Source organism: Juglans microcarpa x Juglans regia, chromosome 5D, assembly GCF_004785595.1.
Source record: "Juglans microcarpa x Juglans regia isolate MS1-56 chromosome 5D, Jm3101_v1.0, whole genome shotgun sequence".
NCBI lineage: Eukaryota > Viridiplantae > Streptophyta > Magnoliopsida > Fagales > Juglandaceae > Juglans > Juglans microcarpa x Juglans regia.
In genome coordinates, this window is record NC_054602.1 from 15,048,522 (window position 1) to 15,067,392 (window position 18,871).

At 33.1% G+C, this 18,871-nt stretch overlaps 1 protein-coding gene across 1 annotated transcript; it reads left to right on the forward strand.

The window, feature by feature from the left end:
- The first annotated feature begins 1,240 nt into the window (after positions 1-1,240).
- LOC121266146 (2-succinylbenzoate--CoA ligase, chloroplastic/peroxisomal-like) lies at positions 1,241-10,746 on the forward strand. Its single transcript, XM_041169882.1, has 10 exons — positions 1,241-1,782; positions 1,947-2,019; positions 5,578-5,755; positions 6,130-6,234; positions 7,875-7,972; positions 8,252-8,445; positions 8,965-9,092; positions 9,299-9,705; positions 9,822-10,036; positions 10,261-10,746. Exons 1-10 carry the CDS (start codon positions 1,583-1,585, stop codon positions 10,391-10,393), a joined length of 1,731 nt encoding a protein of 576 aa, XP_041025816.1. The 5' UTR covers positions 1,241-1,582; the 3' UTR covers positions 10,394-10,746.
- The last annotated feature ends 8,125 nt before the right edge of the window (positions 10,747-18,871 follow it).

Here is an 18,871-nt window from a genome sequence, read left to right on the forward strand (position 1 = left end):
GTTAATAATCCTAGCAAGTCACGGGCCACTCTTCACTACCTCCACATGATAATTAACCCATGAGACCCTACACGTACAATAATATTCTTTTAACACCAGTACAAATTGAGTGTATATATATATATATATATATATATAGGAATTGAACTATTTAATTCAGTCAGACATTAATTAGACACCACAAAGCTGCGCGCATGCACCATATATATATATATATATATATATATATATATATATATATATATATAACATGCATTATATATATATATATATGTCGTTTTCAAGAATCAAATTAAGCATTATTCAAAACAGAATATCGGCCGCCAGGTACGTAGTACTAGTACTACTCATGTAGAAGGACTTCATGATCTAGCCAGGCCACATGCATTCTGTCAGCTTTCTTCGATGAAAACGAAACAAGCTTATTATATATATATATATCTTTAAATTACCTTACTTGCATGAAATTAATATGATTAATTAATTAGGGTAAACAATATATAGTGTACGTACATAAAATTAGTTAATCAATATTTGAAGTAATTACCTCGATCCAGATCAATCATTGATCATCATCTATATATAGATCATGATCATCGGACACTAATTATATAACTAGCTAGCTAACTGATGCTTTCTTTATACAAAATACATTATAAAAAAATGAATCACGTTTTCATAAAATAATATATCTACTAGTCCAAGATTAGGTTTTGGGACACAAGTCCTAGTCCTAGATAATATATATGTTGTAGATATTGATATATCTATAGCTAGCAATATTAATAGATCACAGCTAGCTCATGATGTTTAAAAGGAATAATATTAGAGAGAGAGAGAGAGAGAGAGAGCGACTGATCTCAGATCTCACGGTTCAGTCACTCCTAACTCACTGAACAAAGAGTCACACCTACCACTGGCACGCTCACAGCTACCAGTACTGCTACTGCATGCACCGTCGTGGTAACCTACCACCCTCACCCTCTCACAACTACCTCTCATATATATTTCTTCATCGCTAATATGGTACGTTGCTTCAATGGTTGAAGCGTTGGCAGCTAGACCATGTCTAATCTCTCTCCCTTGCTTTATTTTTTTTTTCTTTTTTGTCCTTTTTTTTTTTTTTTTTTTTGGTACTAGCTCTAAAATATTATTGCTTGCAGGAATATCAATCATTATTTAGTTCATTCAATGAGAAGACAAACGGAGAGGTAGGTAATTACTTACATTGGCGCACTTTCCACTGCACATCATGTGTATTATCATACACTACTTCGTCTATATAATGTACGCAGTCGGGATATAAAATGATGCAATCCCGGCCCGAACCACTGAGAGTACACTCGTTCCTCACTACACAAGTTTTTGGTGTATCTGCCCTTCGAGCTATTGATATATAAGTACTCGAAGCAGTAGTAGTACTACCAAGAGCAGAAGTAGTGCAGCTAGAGCTAGCGCTAGCTCTCTCGATCTTGATATTTGGATAGCTTCGCAGACAAGGAGAAGGAGAAGAAGAAAGAAGAAGAAGAAAAAGATAGACTTTCCAAATCTCCCTGCTGCTTCCACAAAACAAAAAAATATAATGGCCAACTTCTCAGAGGGCCACATTTGCCATTGCCTGAGACACCTAGCAACCGCACGGCGCAATGCTGTGATCACCATCAGCGGCAACAGGCAAAAGACTGGCAAGCAGTTTGTGGAGGACGTGTTGAGTCTGGCCCGTGGGCTGTTGGAACTTGGCCTCGGAGCCGGTGACGTTGTCGCCATCTCTGCTTTCAACAGGTTCTCTCTCCAACCTTATATTTAACTTAATCTAAACTTATATTTAGCATTACTCTCATCTGTTATGAACAAGGATCCAATATTGTTGTGGGAATGCTAAGTAATATTATAAGATCATGAGTGCAACCTATGAATGGCAATGATCATGAATAACTTTGTTGCAGTGATATGTACTTGGAGTGGTTACTAGCCATTGCGTTTGTTGGAGGAATAGCTGCTCCACTGAATTACCGTTGGGTGAGCAATACCATACTTCTTCTTCTGAGTTTTCTTTACTATTCTGAGAAAAAAAAAAAAAAAAAAGGTAATAATATCAAGGTTTAAAAATCCCGAAGTGGCCTCATAGAGAAGTGATTAACGAGCGTGATTAAGCGAGGAGTATTAATAAGCATGCATGCATGATCGAGATATATATATCTATGATCAACTTGGAGATTGACCTTACTTAATTGTTTAAGTTTAGGGTAATCATGCACGTGATTTCAAGCAAGTAAGAAAAGCCCAGATGGGGAACCTGTACCTGTTACGTACAGAGCTTATTATTCGCTTGAAATCAATTAGAATATCATGATCAACCCACGGGCGGCCTCGTGTAACATTGATTTACTTTGCAACTTGGAGACCTCCTGGTCTGCGATCATCATGAGGATATATATATAAATATATATATATATATATATATATATATATATATATCTCGCTTAGTCCATCAATTTTAAGCCAGCTTTATATCTTAGGATATATAATACGAGATAAATTTAATTATTTATATTATATTTTAAACTATATATATATATAATGTATATCGAGAACAAATTAAGGATATCAATGGTTGCTCGGATCCTGAATACGAGGGATATGATACACGTTCTCAGGTAGATGGAGTTAGGAAAGAAAAGGGCATTTAAGATCTCATAAAAGCGTGCTTATCCCTTTGTACATATACTATATATATAATATATATAGTGGGTTTTGAGATATATTTGTTTTTTCATATCCCATATTTCCAGTTATGGAAAGTATAATTTGTGGGATGGACCGGAAGTCCCCCATGATCTGCATGCATGCATGAGATTCTGCACATGGTGGAGGAAACTGGCTGATCCGATCATGCATGCATGCGTGGCCAATATCCCTCGCAGAGTGGATCGGCGGGCATCAGGGGATCTCGATCCTATATCCAGTGGCGGACTTATGTCTAAGGGGGCCACCCCCAAAGTTTTTAAAAAATTCAAAATATACCTTATATTTTATTTATAATTCTATAAATATAGCAAATGGCTCCTAAAAAAATTTACAATCTCCATATGTTCTTTAAAATTTTTGAAAATTTCAATATACCTGAAAATGTCTTTCTTCAATTTTTTTTCTATAGTTCCAAAATTTTGTATAATTTTTATATATTATTTATTTTTAAGGACGTGGCCTCACCAAAATTAAATTAAAATTAAGTTTAGGAAAAATAATAAAAAATTTAATATGGCTCTCCAAGGTTTTTTTTTTTTTTTGTTATATAATATTAGACTTTTTAATATAGAATCTAAAGTTAAAATACAAGAAAAATCATTTAAAATTGATGATTTACATGTAAAATAGTTGAGAGGTTTTATCCTGATCTAGACTTCATTGATTATAAAAAAAATATTTAAGGTCTCAATTATAGCATTAGTGACATGGAAATATTTAGATTTTGCATGATGAAACTTGATAAACTAGCCTTACATATACTATAATAAAAGATGACTTTTTAAAATATCACTTGATAGTTTTACGAAGATAATAAATTCTAAATATTTCATTATAAAAATAATAATGGATTAATCTTATTCCATAAAACATTGTCGTCAGAAATTTGAAACATATATTAAGTTGTGTTTTTTAGAATTTTATTTCTATCTTTGTAACAAATTATTGAGACCTAATTTTATATATAGTTATATTTTTATGATTTTTTAGTTTTTATTTTATTTTATATAAATGTGTAACACAATAAAAAAGTTGGCCCCCCTTATGAAAGTTCTGGTTCCGCCTTTGCCTATATCCTCTATATATGCACGCATGTATGCATGGCTTTTTCTGTTCTTGATCAGGGAATTGCATGTTCAAATGTAATTTCATTCGCTGATCATGAAAAACTATCAAAATAATTCTAAGATCAAGATTTCCAAGTTCACGAGGTCGGGATCTCAGATGCTCTTTTTGTTTTTGGAGGCCGGAAACAAAAGAAATTAGAAAAAACTTGCGTCTCAAAACACAAACATATCAAACCACAGGGTATAAATATATATATATATATATATATATATATATATTATTTTAAAAAAAACAATATATATAAAATAATTTTCAAGTTCCCTTTTTTTACTAATTATTAGGCATTAATTATATATAACTCTTCGAAAGAAAACGCAATGAAACTGATTATAAGATCATATATAGGGTTATTATAAATAATAAACTGATGATCAACAAATCATTAATTATTAGGATTTTTTTTTTAATCTTAATTTGAGTCTTTTTGTTACGTACCGAGGCATATATATGCGCGCAGATATAAAACCAGTATATATGGATATTGTAGCGCTGTATTGTTAAAATGGGAAGGATAATTAAACTGTCAAATAATTATTTATAAATCTCTGGTTGTCTTGGACTAAGATTTTTTTAGAAGTACTTTTGTTCAAATTCTAGAAATTAACTAGAATTAATTGAAGAAGCATATATATATAAATATTATATCATATTATTTATTGTTAATCACGTAAATTAATAGTATTAAATATTGTAAAAAATCTACTTAATATTATTCAAATCCAACTATTTAATTAAGGAAAATATTTTAGCCATATAGAAATTACACAAAAGTAAACCCACAAACTGATATGACTTAATATGGTACGTCAGATTATCAAGTTACTTCTATTATAAAATAGATCTAATGGATTCTATAAAATCACGTCAGTTTGTCGGTTTACATACTTTGTGTAATTTGTTTGTGTATGTAACAATTCTAATTAATTAAACCATTTCCCCGACCCTCGGCTCCCGTTTTCTGACAATAAAACGGCAGTAAGAAGCAAACTACAGGGCTTTACCATCTCTTTCAGCTTTGGAAGACTACGTCCTACGTATGTACGTACGTAGTAGCAGAAAGACTTGTTCCTTGCCATGCATCCATTTGCCCCCACAACCATCAATCTCATGAAACACTAAAAAAATCCGATCAATATGCCATGCAACATGCATGGTGCATGCATGATCGATGACCTTCAATTCCTCTTACGGCACGGAGGGAGCAGCCTAACTTCCTTCTATAATCTATCCAGACTGTACGTACCTTTTCTGATCCAGAAGGACTGCGTACAGCGGAATCAAAAAATTTAATTTGAGGGCTAAGTTAAGAAAAAATAATTTTGGAGGGCTAAATACCAATTTTTATATAGTTTACTTTATAAAAACATATTTTAGAACTTAATTTTCATCAAATTTTAAAAATTAAGCCTTAAGGTAGTTTTGCCCCTGACTACGTACGTGCTAACCAACTTTAAAAACTTTTAATATATTTTTTTAGAATAATAATATACACATAATATATTGCACAATATATTACACAATAATATTGTAAAATGAAGGCTGTATTTTTGTAAAATGATGTTATTTTTATAAAATGTTTTACAAAAATACTACTTATTTAAAATATACTTGTGTAAAGTATTGTAAAAAATATTATGTGTAAATCATTTTCTATTTTTTTAATGTTTTTCAACATATTTAATTAATTAATTGGTACTGCAGAGCTTTGAAGAAGCAAGATCTGCAATGCAGCTTGTGCGGCCAGTTATGTTGATTACGGATGAGAGCTGTCAAGGTGGCTGGTACTCAAATCTTCGAAGCAATCACATTCCTTCCCTGAGGTGGCATGTTTCTTTGAGTTCTTCAGCTCCCTCCTCCGATTTCATCAACACGTGGAATGGTAAATAAATCATGCTCTACCTCCTTTGTTATATATAAGAGAAATACTAATCTAGCTACAAAGTTATTACACAAAAATAATTTCACATAAAACTGATTTAGATTGATGCGGTTTATCAAATTGTAAAATTACTTTTATTATAAAATAAATCTGATGAATCACATGAAATCACGTCAGTTTATAAGATTACTTTTATGTAATCTCTTTGTGATTGTAACACTCATTTATATATAATATATACCTTAATTAAGTAGTACTACTTATTAGTGATATATAATACCTTAATTAATACTGTTTTACGATATTAATTAATTAATTCTAGTTGCCTTGCTAGCTTGCTTAATTAATTAATTCGTTTTTTCTTTAATTTGTAGTTTTAACTACTGAAATGCTGAGGAAGCAATATTCTGGAAAGTCTGATCTGCCGTTGAACTACCGGTGGGCACGTGAGGGTGCTTTTATGATTTGCTTCACTTCAGGTATGGTCGACGGTCGTACTTATTTCAATTTATTATTATTTTTCTTCCTCCTTAATTAATTAATGTTCTTTTGTAGAGCATGTCAATGTGATCGGTATATGTCAATTCTCGAGGCGAACAGACTTTCCTTAGAAAATCTCTTACATAATATTAAATAATACCATATCATGAAAGAGTATGTACGCACGCTGCATGCAGGAATCGAAAAATGAAACAACAATTATATATTTCAAAACTAGATATATTTTTATATAAATTTTTTTAGTTATTCAATATATATTTTTTTAAAAAAAATATTAAATTTATTTTTTTAAAATATTTTTTATTTTGAAAAATATTTTTAGATTTTCTGAATTTAATAGGATATTATTTTGTCTCTTTTTTTTTTTCAAAACTTTTAAGGATAATTCTGTCTTTTTAAAGGGTGAAGGGACACATTGCACTTGCTCCGTAATTTGGAGATGTTATATTATTGTTGATGATCTACAGATGTTGGATTTTGGATAGGATGGTTGAATTAGCTAGGTAATATTAGTAGTACTAGAAGTAGTAATAAAATCAACAGAGGGTGGTAGATACGGGGAAAGAGAAAGCAAGGAGTGGTAGGTTGAGGGGGATTCAGATGCAGAATGTCAGATGAGAAAGAAAATGGGAAAACATCGTGCAAGGAGGGATGATATTTGTAGTATTAAGGTGTATAATTTATGTGGATTTCATTTAAAAAAATGGATAAACTTAGAGATCTATACGAAAAAATTATTTTCTTAATAATAAATTCATTATTTTCAAAATAAATACGCGAGATTTATACATTCTAAAACTATATCTAGTATTAATATTCTACAAGAAAACCTAGCTAGCTACCTACCTACACCAGAGTAGGAGAACGTGTATTTCTTGCCTGATCTACAAATTAAAGAGCTTCTTCGTGAGGGAGGGTGGAGGAAAGTACTGGATGGCAAGTTTCTTTGTTAGGGGAAGAAAGAAGAGGAGAGATGTAGATCAGTCTGATCTGTCTCTGCAAACTAGAGAGTAAGAGTATGTTTGGGTAATGAAATGAGATGATAGTTATGTGAATAGTAGTAAAATAATTTGAGTTAAGATATTTTATTGAGTTTTAGAAAATGAGAGAAAAAATATTGAATAAAAATATTATAAAATTAAAAATTTGTTTTAATATAATTTTTTTAATAAAGCTAAATACAAGTTTTAAATAGACAAATCTCGTGCAATTTTATTTTTTTTAAAATGGGTCCCATTAATAAAAATGACCCATTTTAAAAAAAAAAAAATTTGTACACTTTTTTTTAGGTATTTTCATTTTTTTTTAACAAAAGCTTGTGCAGAAATTATCTATTTGATACTTGTAAAAATCATTTCTCATATTAAAATACATTTGAGCTAATGGTAGGCGCTAACTTTAATGAAACGCAAAACAGTACTTTTGTTTATCCATTGATCCTACATGAGTACTTATAATTGTCACCATTTTATTCAAAAATCACTTCAATAATATTATTAATACCTCATAAAGTTGTCTAAACATGTGAATGATGCATCGTGTACGATCTAAAAATATGAGTAAAATTAACGTAAGATTATATATGGTATTTAGACGTTGCTTGTTTTGTCATCTACAGGAACCTCTGGAAGACCAAAGGGAGTTACCCTAACCCATGCTGCTTTGATCGTACAATCCCTAGCAAAACTCGCCACTGTTGGTTTCAGTGAGAATGATGTACGTACGCTTTTAGTCAAGATATATAATTACCCTGCAGTGGTTGTAGCAAATAATATAAGAGATTTCATGTAGAAAAGTAAACATATAAACTGGCCGCATGGCTTAATTATATCATACATTAGATCTATTTACAATAAAACTAGTTTTAAAACCTAATATATGGTACGTATCACATCAAGATACTAATTTATGAGTTTACTTTTATAGATCACATTTCTTATAATTTAACAGGCAAGATGAATGACTTTCAAATTAATTAATTATGTTGTTTTGCAGATTTATTTGCATACTGCGCCATTGTGCCATATTGGTGGTATCTCATCAGCCATGGCGATGCTAATGGCCGGAGGTTGCCATGTCATAATGCCCAAGTTTGAGTCCAAATCAGCCCTAGCAGCCATAGAGCAATACAGAGTGACTGCTCTAATCACTGTCCCTGCAATCATGGCTGATCTAATTTCTTTAATCAGGTAAACCAACATTCTCTTCATGAATATATTTTGGGAGAAAAATCTGAGGACGTTTCTCGTGTACTGGATGTAATTAGATCTATATATCTTATATGAATAATGATATATCCATTAATGTGTTGGTAAAAAACTTCAATTAGTTGCTACATTGGTTTATGAGTTATAAGATAATAAACATGAATTGTTCTTCGAATACTTTCATAAAACCACGTTGTAACTATTTGCAAACAACAATTAATTATATATATAAACCAGGTTTTACTATATAGTTAGTATATTGTCTTCATAGCCATGTCTCGTTTAAACCATGCATCTATATATGTAATCCCCTAGCTTGTTCAGTTTTAATGAAGTACTTGACTCATGAGGAATGTTTAATACTTTAACCCATCACAATGTCATCGATTTTTTCTATTCGATGTGCATGCATGCATGATACGGGTCAATGCTGGTAAATTGAAATCATGACGTGTGACAGTTTTCTGATCAATCATGTTTGATCGATCATGGCTTTGTTAGGCGAAAGGAAACTTGGAAAGGGAAGGAGACTGTGAACAAGATATTAAATGGAGGTGGGGGACTTTCAGTTGAGCTATTGAAGGATGCCATCTTGTTCTTCCCAAGAGCTAAGCTTCTCACAGCTTATGGTGGGTGTCTCTTATACCCCAGCTTCAGTCCCTCGATCGTTATTTAATAGAATTATGTTATATACAGTCACTTTTATATACTCATTATACATTTTACTAATGTGATTGGCCAAAACAATTATTGTTCTACTTCTTACCCTAAAAATTCTTTTTCTGCAATATATATAATAATTTTCCTTTTTCTTTTTGTTGTTGTACTTTTGAAGGGATGACAGAGACATGCTCTTCAATGACCTTCATGACACTTCATGACCCAAGAATGGAAACCTCCGGCCAACACGTCAACACTGTTTCTGATAAGAAACATAGTACTACTACGGCTCACCAAACCGGCCTAGGTGTCTGCGTAGGGAAGGCTGCACCACATGTAGAATTAAAGATATCTACAGATGGCTCTTCTCAGGTTGGAAGCATTTTGACCAGAGGCCCGCATGTAATGCTCAGGTACTGGGGTACCCAAACTCCAACCAAAGCATCTCATCAGGACTCCGGTGATGAAAATTGGCTTGACACGGGGGATGTTGGGTCCATCGATGAGTATGGTAATTTATGGCTTGTTGGACGACTAAATGGTAAAATTAAAAGTGGAGGGGAGAACATTTACCCCGAAGAGGTATCATGATTTAAACTAACCTTTATATAATAATTCACTAAGTTTTACATTTCTTCAACAATTTCTATCTTTAATATTCTCTAGGCATTTTAATAATTGGTAGTGATCATGACTAGGTGGAGGCAATCCTCTTACAACATCCAGGAATTATGAGCATTGCCATTGTTGGAATTCCGGATGCTCGCCTCACAGAAATGGCTATTGCATGTATTCAGTTGAGAAAGAACTGGGTTTGGTCTAATGCAAGCTCTAAACACTCAGCTAAAAATGAAGAGCTGGTCTTATCCAGTGAAATTCTTCGACAATATTGCAGAGAAAAGAATATAACAGGGTATGTGTATATATATATATTTTCAAGATCAATGGTCTTTCTCAAATAGAATAGAACTCCGGCCCAATTCCACAAGCTCTTTCTTCTATATATCTAAATTTGTTTTTGACGTGCTAAATCATGACCAACTCTCACAAAATCTTAACTGTGACTAGATCAATATGAAATATTATTAGCATGCAGTGATGGATTTCTCAGTGTTTGCTTTTGTTCTTCCAAATTAGGTTCAAGATCCCAAAGGCATTCATTGTATGGGAGAAATCGTTTCCAGTGACAACAACTGGGAAAATAAAAAGAGACCAAGTTCGGACAGAGGTTGTATCTTATCTGCAACCGGCCTTACAGAGCAGTCTATGATTGTCTCCTTTGATTAATGTACGTTTAGAGCAGCAGCACATGACCCAGATGCTTGGGGTCATGATCAGCAATCCGCCCATGTCTTATTAAGTAGAAGCCAGAACACCTGATACCTGGGATTTATCGGTTCTTATATGTAATAATTAGTGGCAAATCTCATGTAACATAGCCACATTTTTTTTTTTTTCATGATCTTGTCCCAGTTATCATTTTTTTTTTTTTTTTTAATGTTTCTTGTTTTATGTTATCTGGGTCCGAATAAAAGTCTACTGACTTTGTTTAGAGTTGTAAGGCCGATTAATAAAATGATAATAATAATAATAATAATAATAATATCATATTTGGAAGTTTTATGCAATATTTATCGTTCTTGGAGGCGTGACAAATATCATCATGACCTCCTTCACGTTTCCAAAATTTGTGAGACTTCACCGATTTGATTTTGGGGTATCAATTCAAGTTCGCTGGCTTGTGGGAAGTCGAGTAACATATTGCTAATTATCATGAACACTACTCGCAGGGGCATGCAAGTCGTACGCTGTTAGTTAGTCTCGACTGAGCACATGCAGATCGAGTTAAAGCTTATAGTTAGAGCTCTAACTATAAGGCCTCAGCAACGGAGTTAGAGCTTATATGTTTGCTCGGCCATGGGCCATCTTATGTTTAGTTAGTTATTTTCATTACTTGTTAGGCTATTGTGATTTTAATTGGATTTTAGTGTTAGTGGGTTCATGAGCTTAGACCCTTTAGAGTAGTTCTCATTTCAATGTGTGCTTTTAGTCTGGGCCATAGGTGGAGCAGTCTTGTTGAAGACATTCGACTATTGTAATGAGCCTAGAGCTCTACGAACCTTCGGATAAAAACTTAAATCAAATTCTTTATTTTCTTTTCTATCATCTACCATCTTCTTCTTCCTCTATTCTCTATTCTCTAATCTTTGGAGGTAATCCCCTCGAAGTGAGTCATTCTCAATGCATTTTTATCAAGTATTTTCAGGTGTGTTACAGCTGGCATTAGGGAGACACCGATCTCTGTGTTATCAATAATAGAGTTAATTTTTCAATTAAAACAAATATGTGAAGTGTACCAGCAACATCTAGAAAGGTTTGGAGATAAGATTGCTACCATGAAAAAAGATAGCTATAGATGCAGCCATGGTTGAGATTTCTACAGCAATTGAAAATATTATTCAGGAATCATCAAGGTTAAACTTGTTTTACACCATCTGTCACGATTACAACTATAAATGAAAATGAATTAAAAGAGCCAGAGAGTTTCTTTCAACTATCAGATTGCCTCTCCTCCTTCTGTCTCCTTCAACAATTAGGATGGATCACACCAAGGAATTTGTTGTTATAGAGAAAATTTTCTCCAAGGAAGAAACCCTAAACGAATGGCCACATCTCACATGGCATCCTCCATGGAAGACCTATATGGGAGAAAACTTAGCCCTACCACTGTTCGGAGAGCATTCTCCAAGGCCAAAACGCATCACTCACCCTCAGTTTGTGTGTTCATTTAGGGAATATAGGGTCTGTTTGGCCATGGGTGAGCACTTGACAAGTACTCTAGGCTTAGATACGATGGGGATTTACTTCCTAGTGAAAGGAAGAGTAAATGGGTTAGGGTAAATATATAGAAAACCATATTTTCCTTGAATGTCCATGCTCTAGTATTAGCTATATGTGACATGGACATGGACATTTAATTGCTTATGGAAATGGAACCCATCCTTTGGAATTTTGAGGAATTGGCCATGGAATTCACTTATCAAGGGAGAGTAATAGAACTAAAGGGGTTGGCTCCAACCCAGTTAATTGAGGAAGGTTCCCTTAACCATTGCAATAAATTTGAGAAAAAAGGAAGTAGTGTTACAAGTTCTAGGTGGTAAAGGTAATACTGAGTGGATAAAAAAACTGAGCACTCAACAGATATCAATCCCTGTTGGAGCTCTATAAAGATGTTTTTCAAGTACCAAATGGTTTACCTCCACCTCGAACCAAAGACCATGCTATTAACCTAATGCCTGGAACTAAGCTCATCTCAATAAAGTCATGTCGATACCCTTATTTCTAAAATAATGAAATAGAACAAATAGTGAATGAACTTTTGAACTCGGGAGTCATTCAGCCCAATCAAAATCCTTATTCCTTCCCTGTCCTCTTGATGAGGAAGGCATATGACACATGGAGACTATTTGTGGATTAAATAGGGTTTAACCAAGTTACTATCAAAGAAGAATTTCTTATTCTAGTGGTGAAGAGTTAATGGATGAGTTACATGGGGCAGTGATATTTTCCAAGCTAGAAGTGAGATTCGGGTACTAACAGGTTAGAGTCAAACCTGAAGATGTTCCTAAGACTACCTTTAGAAACCATGAAATACACTATGTAACACCTCTTTCCTTAGGACTATGGATGTCACATATTTTCATAAATGGCAAGAGATTTTATAATTTAATAAAATAAATATATATTTCATAAAAAGAGTTATTAAATAAAACATGCCTTGAAAAAATATATAGTTGAAGTCTTCAACTAACAGAATTGGGAAAATGTCTGTCATAAAAACTAACTAAAAAGCTTGGAACAAAATCTTATCAGTTTGATCCATCTAAGTCTTGCCCGACTACTCGTAATCATCATCATCCTCACCTGGGTGTAGGGGTATAAATCGGTCTAGTCCAATCTTGGGGGGTGATGGACAAAAATTCTCGGTCCATCATTTTCCTCAGATTGGACCAATAGCTAACGGTCCAGTCTAGTCGATCCGTCTCAATTATTTTTTTATATTAATAAAAAAATATTTATATTACTAAATTAAAATTAAGTGAATTATTAATGTGGATCATGTAAGTAATTCATTAAAAAAATATTTTACTATAATTATATTTATGATGTTGATAGTTACTACTTACTAACTTAGACTTTATTTTTTAGTGTGCATAATTATTAATAATGTCATACATTTTATATATGGTTAATGAATATCAAATAATTTCATTGTACATAGATTATTTATACTTGCTTGCAACTTAGGTATTTAAGAAAAACTTACCTAATTATTTTAATTTAGTGTAAATAGTAGAGTATGTATGATTGTATGATGTATATTAACTATTTACATATAATGACATAAATTATTACATAATTTATGATTTATTATTAATTGATAACATATATTATTTTATATTTTACATGGTCAATGATAATAAATTAGATTAAACTTACATCATTAACTTATATAATTACTATATAAAAATAATATATTAAATTTTTAAAAATATTTTAAAAATATATATAGCGGTTCGATCCGGTCCAGAATTTATAGCCCTGGGATCGAACCAAACTTCTTCGGTCCACAATTTTTGGGACTGAGACTGGCCCCTCCAATATTCGGTCCGGACTAAAATTTTAAGTCTGGACCGAATTTTATACACCCCTACCTAGGTGGTTAAAAATATGAAATAAAATTAAAATGAGTAAAAAACTCAGTAAGAAACCTATCACAACATAAATATAATAAATGTAAGATTTTTTATAAAATATTTCATGCTAGAGAGAATTTAAATCATGACTGTTAATACATATGCTTATGACATGCATGACTTGTCTTGACTTATTTAACTAATCTGACTAGGCAACACATTTAACGATATGTGTAAGGGGAACCATTGATAACATTTTGGCATACTATGGTGGACCACACTTGAGTCTATGGCTTGTACATCCACCCATGAATCGCATTGGTAACATGCATCTGGATGATCATCTTATTAATCTAATCTATATCTTACATTTAATCTTATGAAAACTTACGTATCTTATATAATGTTAGATGCATGACATACATAATACATACATAATTCTATTATGCTGAATTAGATATGATCATAAATTATGATGAATTATGTGCTTGAAGATATCATGACATACGTGGTACGTAAACATGAGCTTCTAAAAAGTTGGCTTTAATAATAATATATCTAATCAGCTAACACGTGTTAATCATGATTTTATGATCAAACTACTTACCTCGTAATTCTGCTTCCGAAATCTCACTTCGTAGCTGGGTTAGCTATATGAAGTACTATGCGTCACTAAATTTTCTAGAAAAATGTGTCATAATGCTTTAGTTAATTAAATACATACTAAGGAAAATAACTTTAATAATTATTTAGTTTTATCCAAATTTAATAAATACTAATATAATTTAAATTCTAATAACATATCTGCACTTTCAAATAGGAAATCATATTAAAATCTATCAAAGCAAACAGAGGGAAATCATTTCATAACACAAGCCGAATGTAAAACAAGCTTAAAGTGCGCGCTCACATGTTTACAAATTAAGGGCATGAATGTAATTTTAATACTTAAAGTTTACTCTACTGTACGAGTAATAAGCTCACGGAAAGGTAAGGACAAATTTATCAATTTGAAAAGAACACTTGAGAAATAAAGGGCATTAATGTAATTGAGCTTTCAAAGTTGCAAATGTTTTTATGCTATAAGGAAAAGGCTACATGACAATGGGTTGGCATTTTGGTAATGACCATAAATCTAGAGATATACTTAGGAAAGATCAAAAGCCAAACAGTTATGAAAATAATAAGGCGTTCATTTGAGGAATAGAGAATCGTACGATAGAGGTTCAAGACTCAACGAGAGCATAATGGAAGGAAAAGCGCGGCAGATTTGAGGTTGGGTCAAGAACCACGATGGAGTGGCTAGAGGTTTTCCTTTATGGCGTGGTCGTGGAAAAGAAACGATATCGTTAAACTGAGAAACTCAACGAAGAAGCATAGATAGATAGATATATATATATATATAGAGAGAGAGAGAGAGAGAGAGAGAGAGAGAGAGAGAATGTGGGCTTACGGAAATGGTGTGACGATGAAGGGAATGATCGTCTGGTTGTTTCTAGTTGTCTTCTGGCAGTTCCCGACAAGATGGCTTAGTGTAATGGTATATTCCTCATTCCTTCAGTATTTATACTACATTTACAAGTTAAACGCACGTTTTAATACAATTGGAAAAGATGACACCGTTTATTACTTCAGTTGCTTACTGCGCCGTTTTGAACCAAGCCGTTAATTCTGTTATTTCTTCCACTTCCCTTCCGTATTCACTTCTGCAACACATTCCTTCTTCAATCAGCTTACTCTTCCTTGAAATTCATTACACTTGGCTGAAAAATTTGTGATGTATCAGTTTGAGGAAAGAATGTTACGGTGGTTTGCTGTAAGAGTGGATTTTTGTGTTTTAAGGAGATTGCAGGGGAAGAGGAGATATATAGATGGGAGGAACCGTTCGATGTGTTCAACCCGAAGTTAATAAAGACTCGGTCATGATCATCGATAAGAGAAGGAGGTTGATGGGCTTGGTGAGCTTGTGAGAATCTGATGTTTAAACTCTACGAGGAAGTTCTAGGAACCGGCTTGATGAAGTTGTGTGTAATCGGTAGACTGACTATTTTTTATAAGATGCTAGTTGTGGGGTTTGGCACTGGAATTTTGAAAATGAAGTATCAAGTAGATGTGCAAAATTGAATCAATAAAGTGGCTAAGATTTTAAGAAACGAGAGAGTTTCATATAAAAATTAGAGCGATGCTACGTATAGTCCCCAAATAGGAACTGCGTTATAAGTCTAGTTAATTTTGTCTTTAAATTTTTTTAAAATTATAATAATATCCTTATCAAAATAGTATTTCTTTTCTATTTAATGAAGGGTTTGCACATACAATCTCCAAATAGGGACTGCAAATAAAATTTCTCTAAAAATTGATAGTTCATTCAAGGGAAACTCGGTCAATGGGTTAGGATTTGAGGCGTTGACGGCGATTTCAACGTGTTCCATTAAAGACGGAAATTTTAACATTTAACTACATTTATCCTAATAATAATAATAATAATAACAACAACAACAACAACAATAATAATAGCCTAAATTAAAATTTACACAACTTATTAAAGGAATAAAATTTAAAAGTATCACAATAGCAACAATAATAGAATGTTCCTGGTAATATTTTAAAATATTGATAAATAAATAGCCATTATAGCCAAATTTTAGGATCTATATGTTATATGTTATTTGAATTAACAAATGCCCCTTTCCCCTTTCAGAAATTAGGCCTGTTTTGGTTTTACGAACTTTTGAAACTATCTCATCCTATCTCATTTCATCTTAACATAATCCTAACAAAATTTAAACACAAATATTTTTTAATTTCAGATTTTCAACTTTTTTATCTAATCATTAATATTTTCTCAAACTTCTAAACAAAACACAAAAAATAATTCAACTGTTTCAAATTTCAAAACAAAAATTATATTAAAAATTATATTCTAACCCTATTTTAATTTTATAATTTTTTTATTCAACTTTTTCCCTCTCCTTTCTCAAAACCCCATAAAAAATTAATTCAAATCATTTCACTATTCACAAGTTATCTCACTACTATTCAATTATTTCTCGTCTCATCTTATCTGTGTAACCAAATAAGACTTTAATACATGAATTATTTCAATCCTATTTTAGAATATTTATCTTGATATATTTTAACAATATTCTAGTGTATAGTTTAAGTGAACAAGAGCACCATAAGTATCTAAGAGCACCATAAGTGGAGACCTTAATCCAACACCAACTATATACAAAAAAAATCAAGTGCAAATTTTGATGCAGTGAAAGTGCCTTCCTTGGCCATTTAATTTCAGCCCAAGAGTAAGGTCCAACACATTTAAGTTGTTAGCTATGAGAGAGTGACCCCTTTCTAATTCATTGAAAGCTCTAAGAGGTTTATTGGGATTCATAGGATATTATAGGAGGTTCATTGAGGGATATGGGAGAATTGTTACCTCACTCACAGAGATGCTTAAGAAGAATCAATTCTTGTGAACAGAAGAATCTAAGGTTGTCTTCCATCACTTGAAGAAAGCTATTATGCAACCCCTAGTGTTGTCCTTACTTGATTTCTCTACTCATTTTACTATTGAGTGTGATGCCTAAAAAATAGATGTGGGAACCGTATTGATGCAACAAGGAAGACCTTTGCCTTTTTACTGTCAAACCCTGAAAGGAAGGATTAAGGAGATGTCTATCTACGATAAGGAATTTTCTGGTATGGTTTCAGCTGTGCTCAAGTGGAGGACTTGGACAACCCTTTGTGATCAAGACTGACCAGCAAAGTTTAAAGTACCTGTTGGACTAGAAGATGGGCACCCCTGTCTAGCAAAAGTGGATTACCAAACTTCTGGGTTATGATTTTATAGTGAAATATAAAGGAAGGTCTGAAAATAGGGTACCTGATGTCCTGTCTAGCATGGTGAATGAAGACGAGAATTCCCTATCATTGATCTCCTTCCCTACCAAGAGTTGATTGAATGATTTGAGGGCTGCTTATGCTAATGATGAAAATTTACAAAAATTCATAACCCAATTTCGAGATAATAAGTAGCCTCATGTGTACTCTATGATGGGGAATTACTCTTATACAAGAATATATTTTATATCCCCACACATGAAACTTTTAAGACCAAGCTGCTAGAGTGGATGAACATCAGCCCATGGGGTGACACTCTAGATAGGATACCATTCACAAGGTAAGAAGAGAGTTCTATTGCCTAACCTTGAAAATGGATGTTAAACAATTCATCAAGGGTTGTGATTCGTGTCAGAGAGTTAAGATTGATAACACCCCTACCAAGTCGGTTATTACAACCACTCCTTGTGCCCCATCATCGTGGACTCACATAACTATGAACTTCATTGAGTGCCTCTTCAACTCTAAAGGTTTCAACAGCTTGTGGGTTGTGATGTATAGACTTACTAAGTATGGCAATTTCACTCCTCTCAAACACCCTTACACAACCCAAACGGTGGTTGAGCTCTTTCTCAAGAATGTGTTCAAACTCCACAACCTCTCCATCTCAATTGTATTATACAGAGACAACACTTTCACTAGTCGACTTTGGCAAGAGCTTTTCACTCTCCAAGGTGGTTCAAATGGACATAAGCATAACCAACAACCTCCCAACTGATGGACAATCAGAAATAGTCAATAAAGCTATGGAAAACTACTTAAGGTGCTTCACTCGTGATCGACCAAAATATTGGTTTGTTTGGGTCTCCCTAGCCAAGTGGTGGTACTTCACCCAACACAACTCAACAAAACTCACCCTTTTTGGAGCCCAATATGGATACCCCCGCTAAGGCTCCTCAATTATGTCCCAGGCATGGCTCCCTTGGAAGCTGTTGAAGCTAGCCTCTAAACAAGAGACCAAATGCTCCAAATCCAAATCCTGCACCATAACTTGCATAAAGCCCGCATGAGAAAGAGAAATATGCAAATTTAAGGAGAAAAGAATAAGAAGACCACGTCGAAGAGTGGGTATACATGTGCCTTCAACTTATCAGCAGATCTCGATCTCCCACTGTCAAAAGCTTAAGCTAGCATCACGGTACTTTAGGCCC

Coding starts and splice junctions, on each gene's coding strand:
- LOC121266146 (XM_041169882.1), top strand. CDS start 1,583: ATGGCCAACTTCTCAGAGGGCCACATTTGCCATTGCCTGAGACACCTA. Junction 5,756..6,129: donor TTTCATCAACACGTGGAATG/GTAAATAAATCA, acceptor TTTAATTTGTAG/TTTTAACTACTGAAATGCTG. Junction 7,973..8,251: donor TTGGTTTCAGTGAGAATGAT/GTACGTACGCTT, acceptor GTTGTTTTGCAG/ATTTATTTGCATACTGCGCC.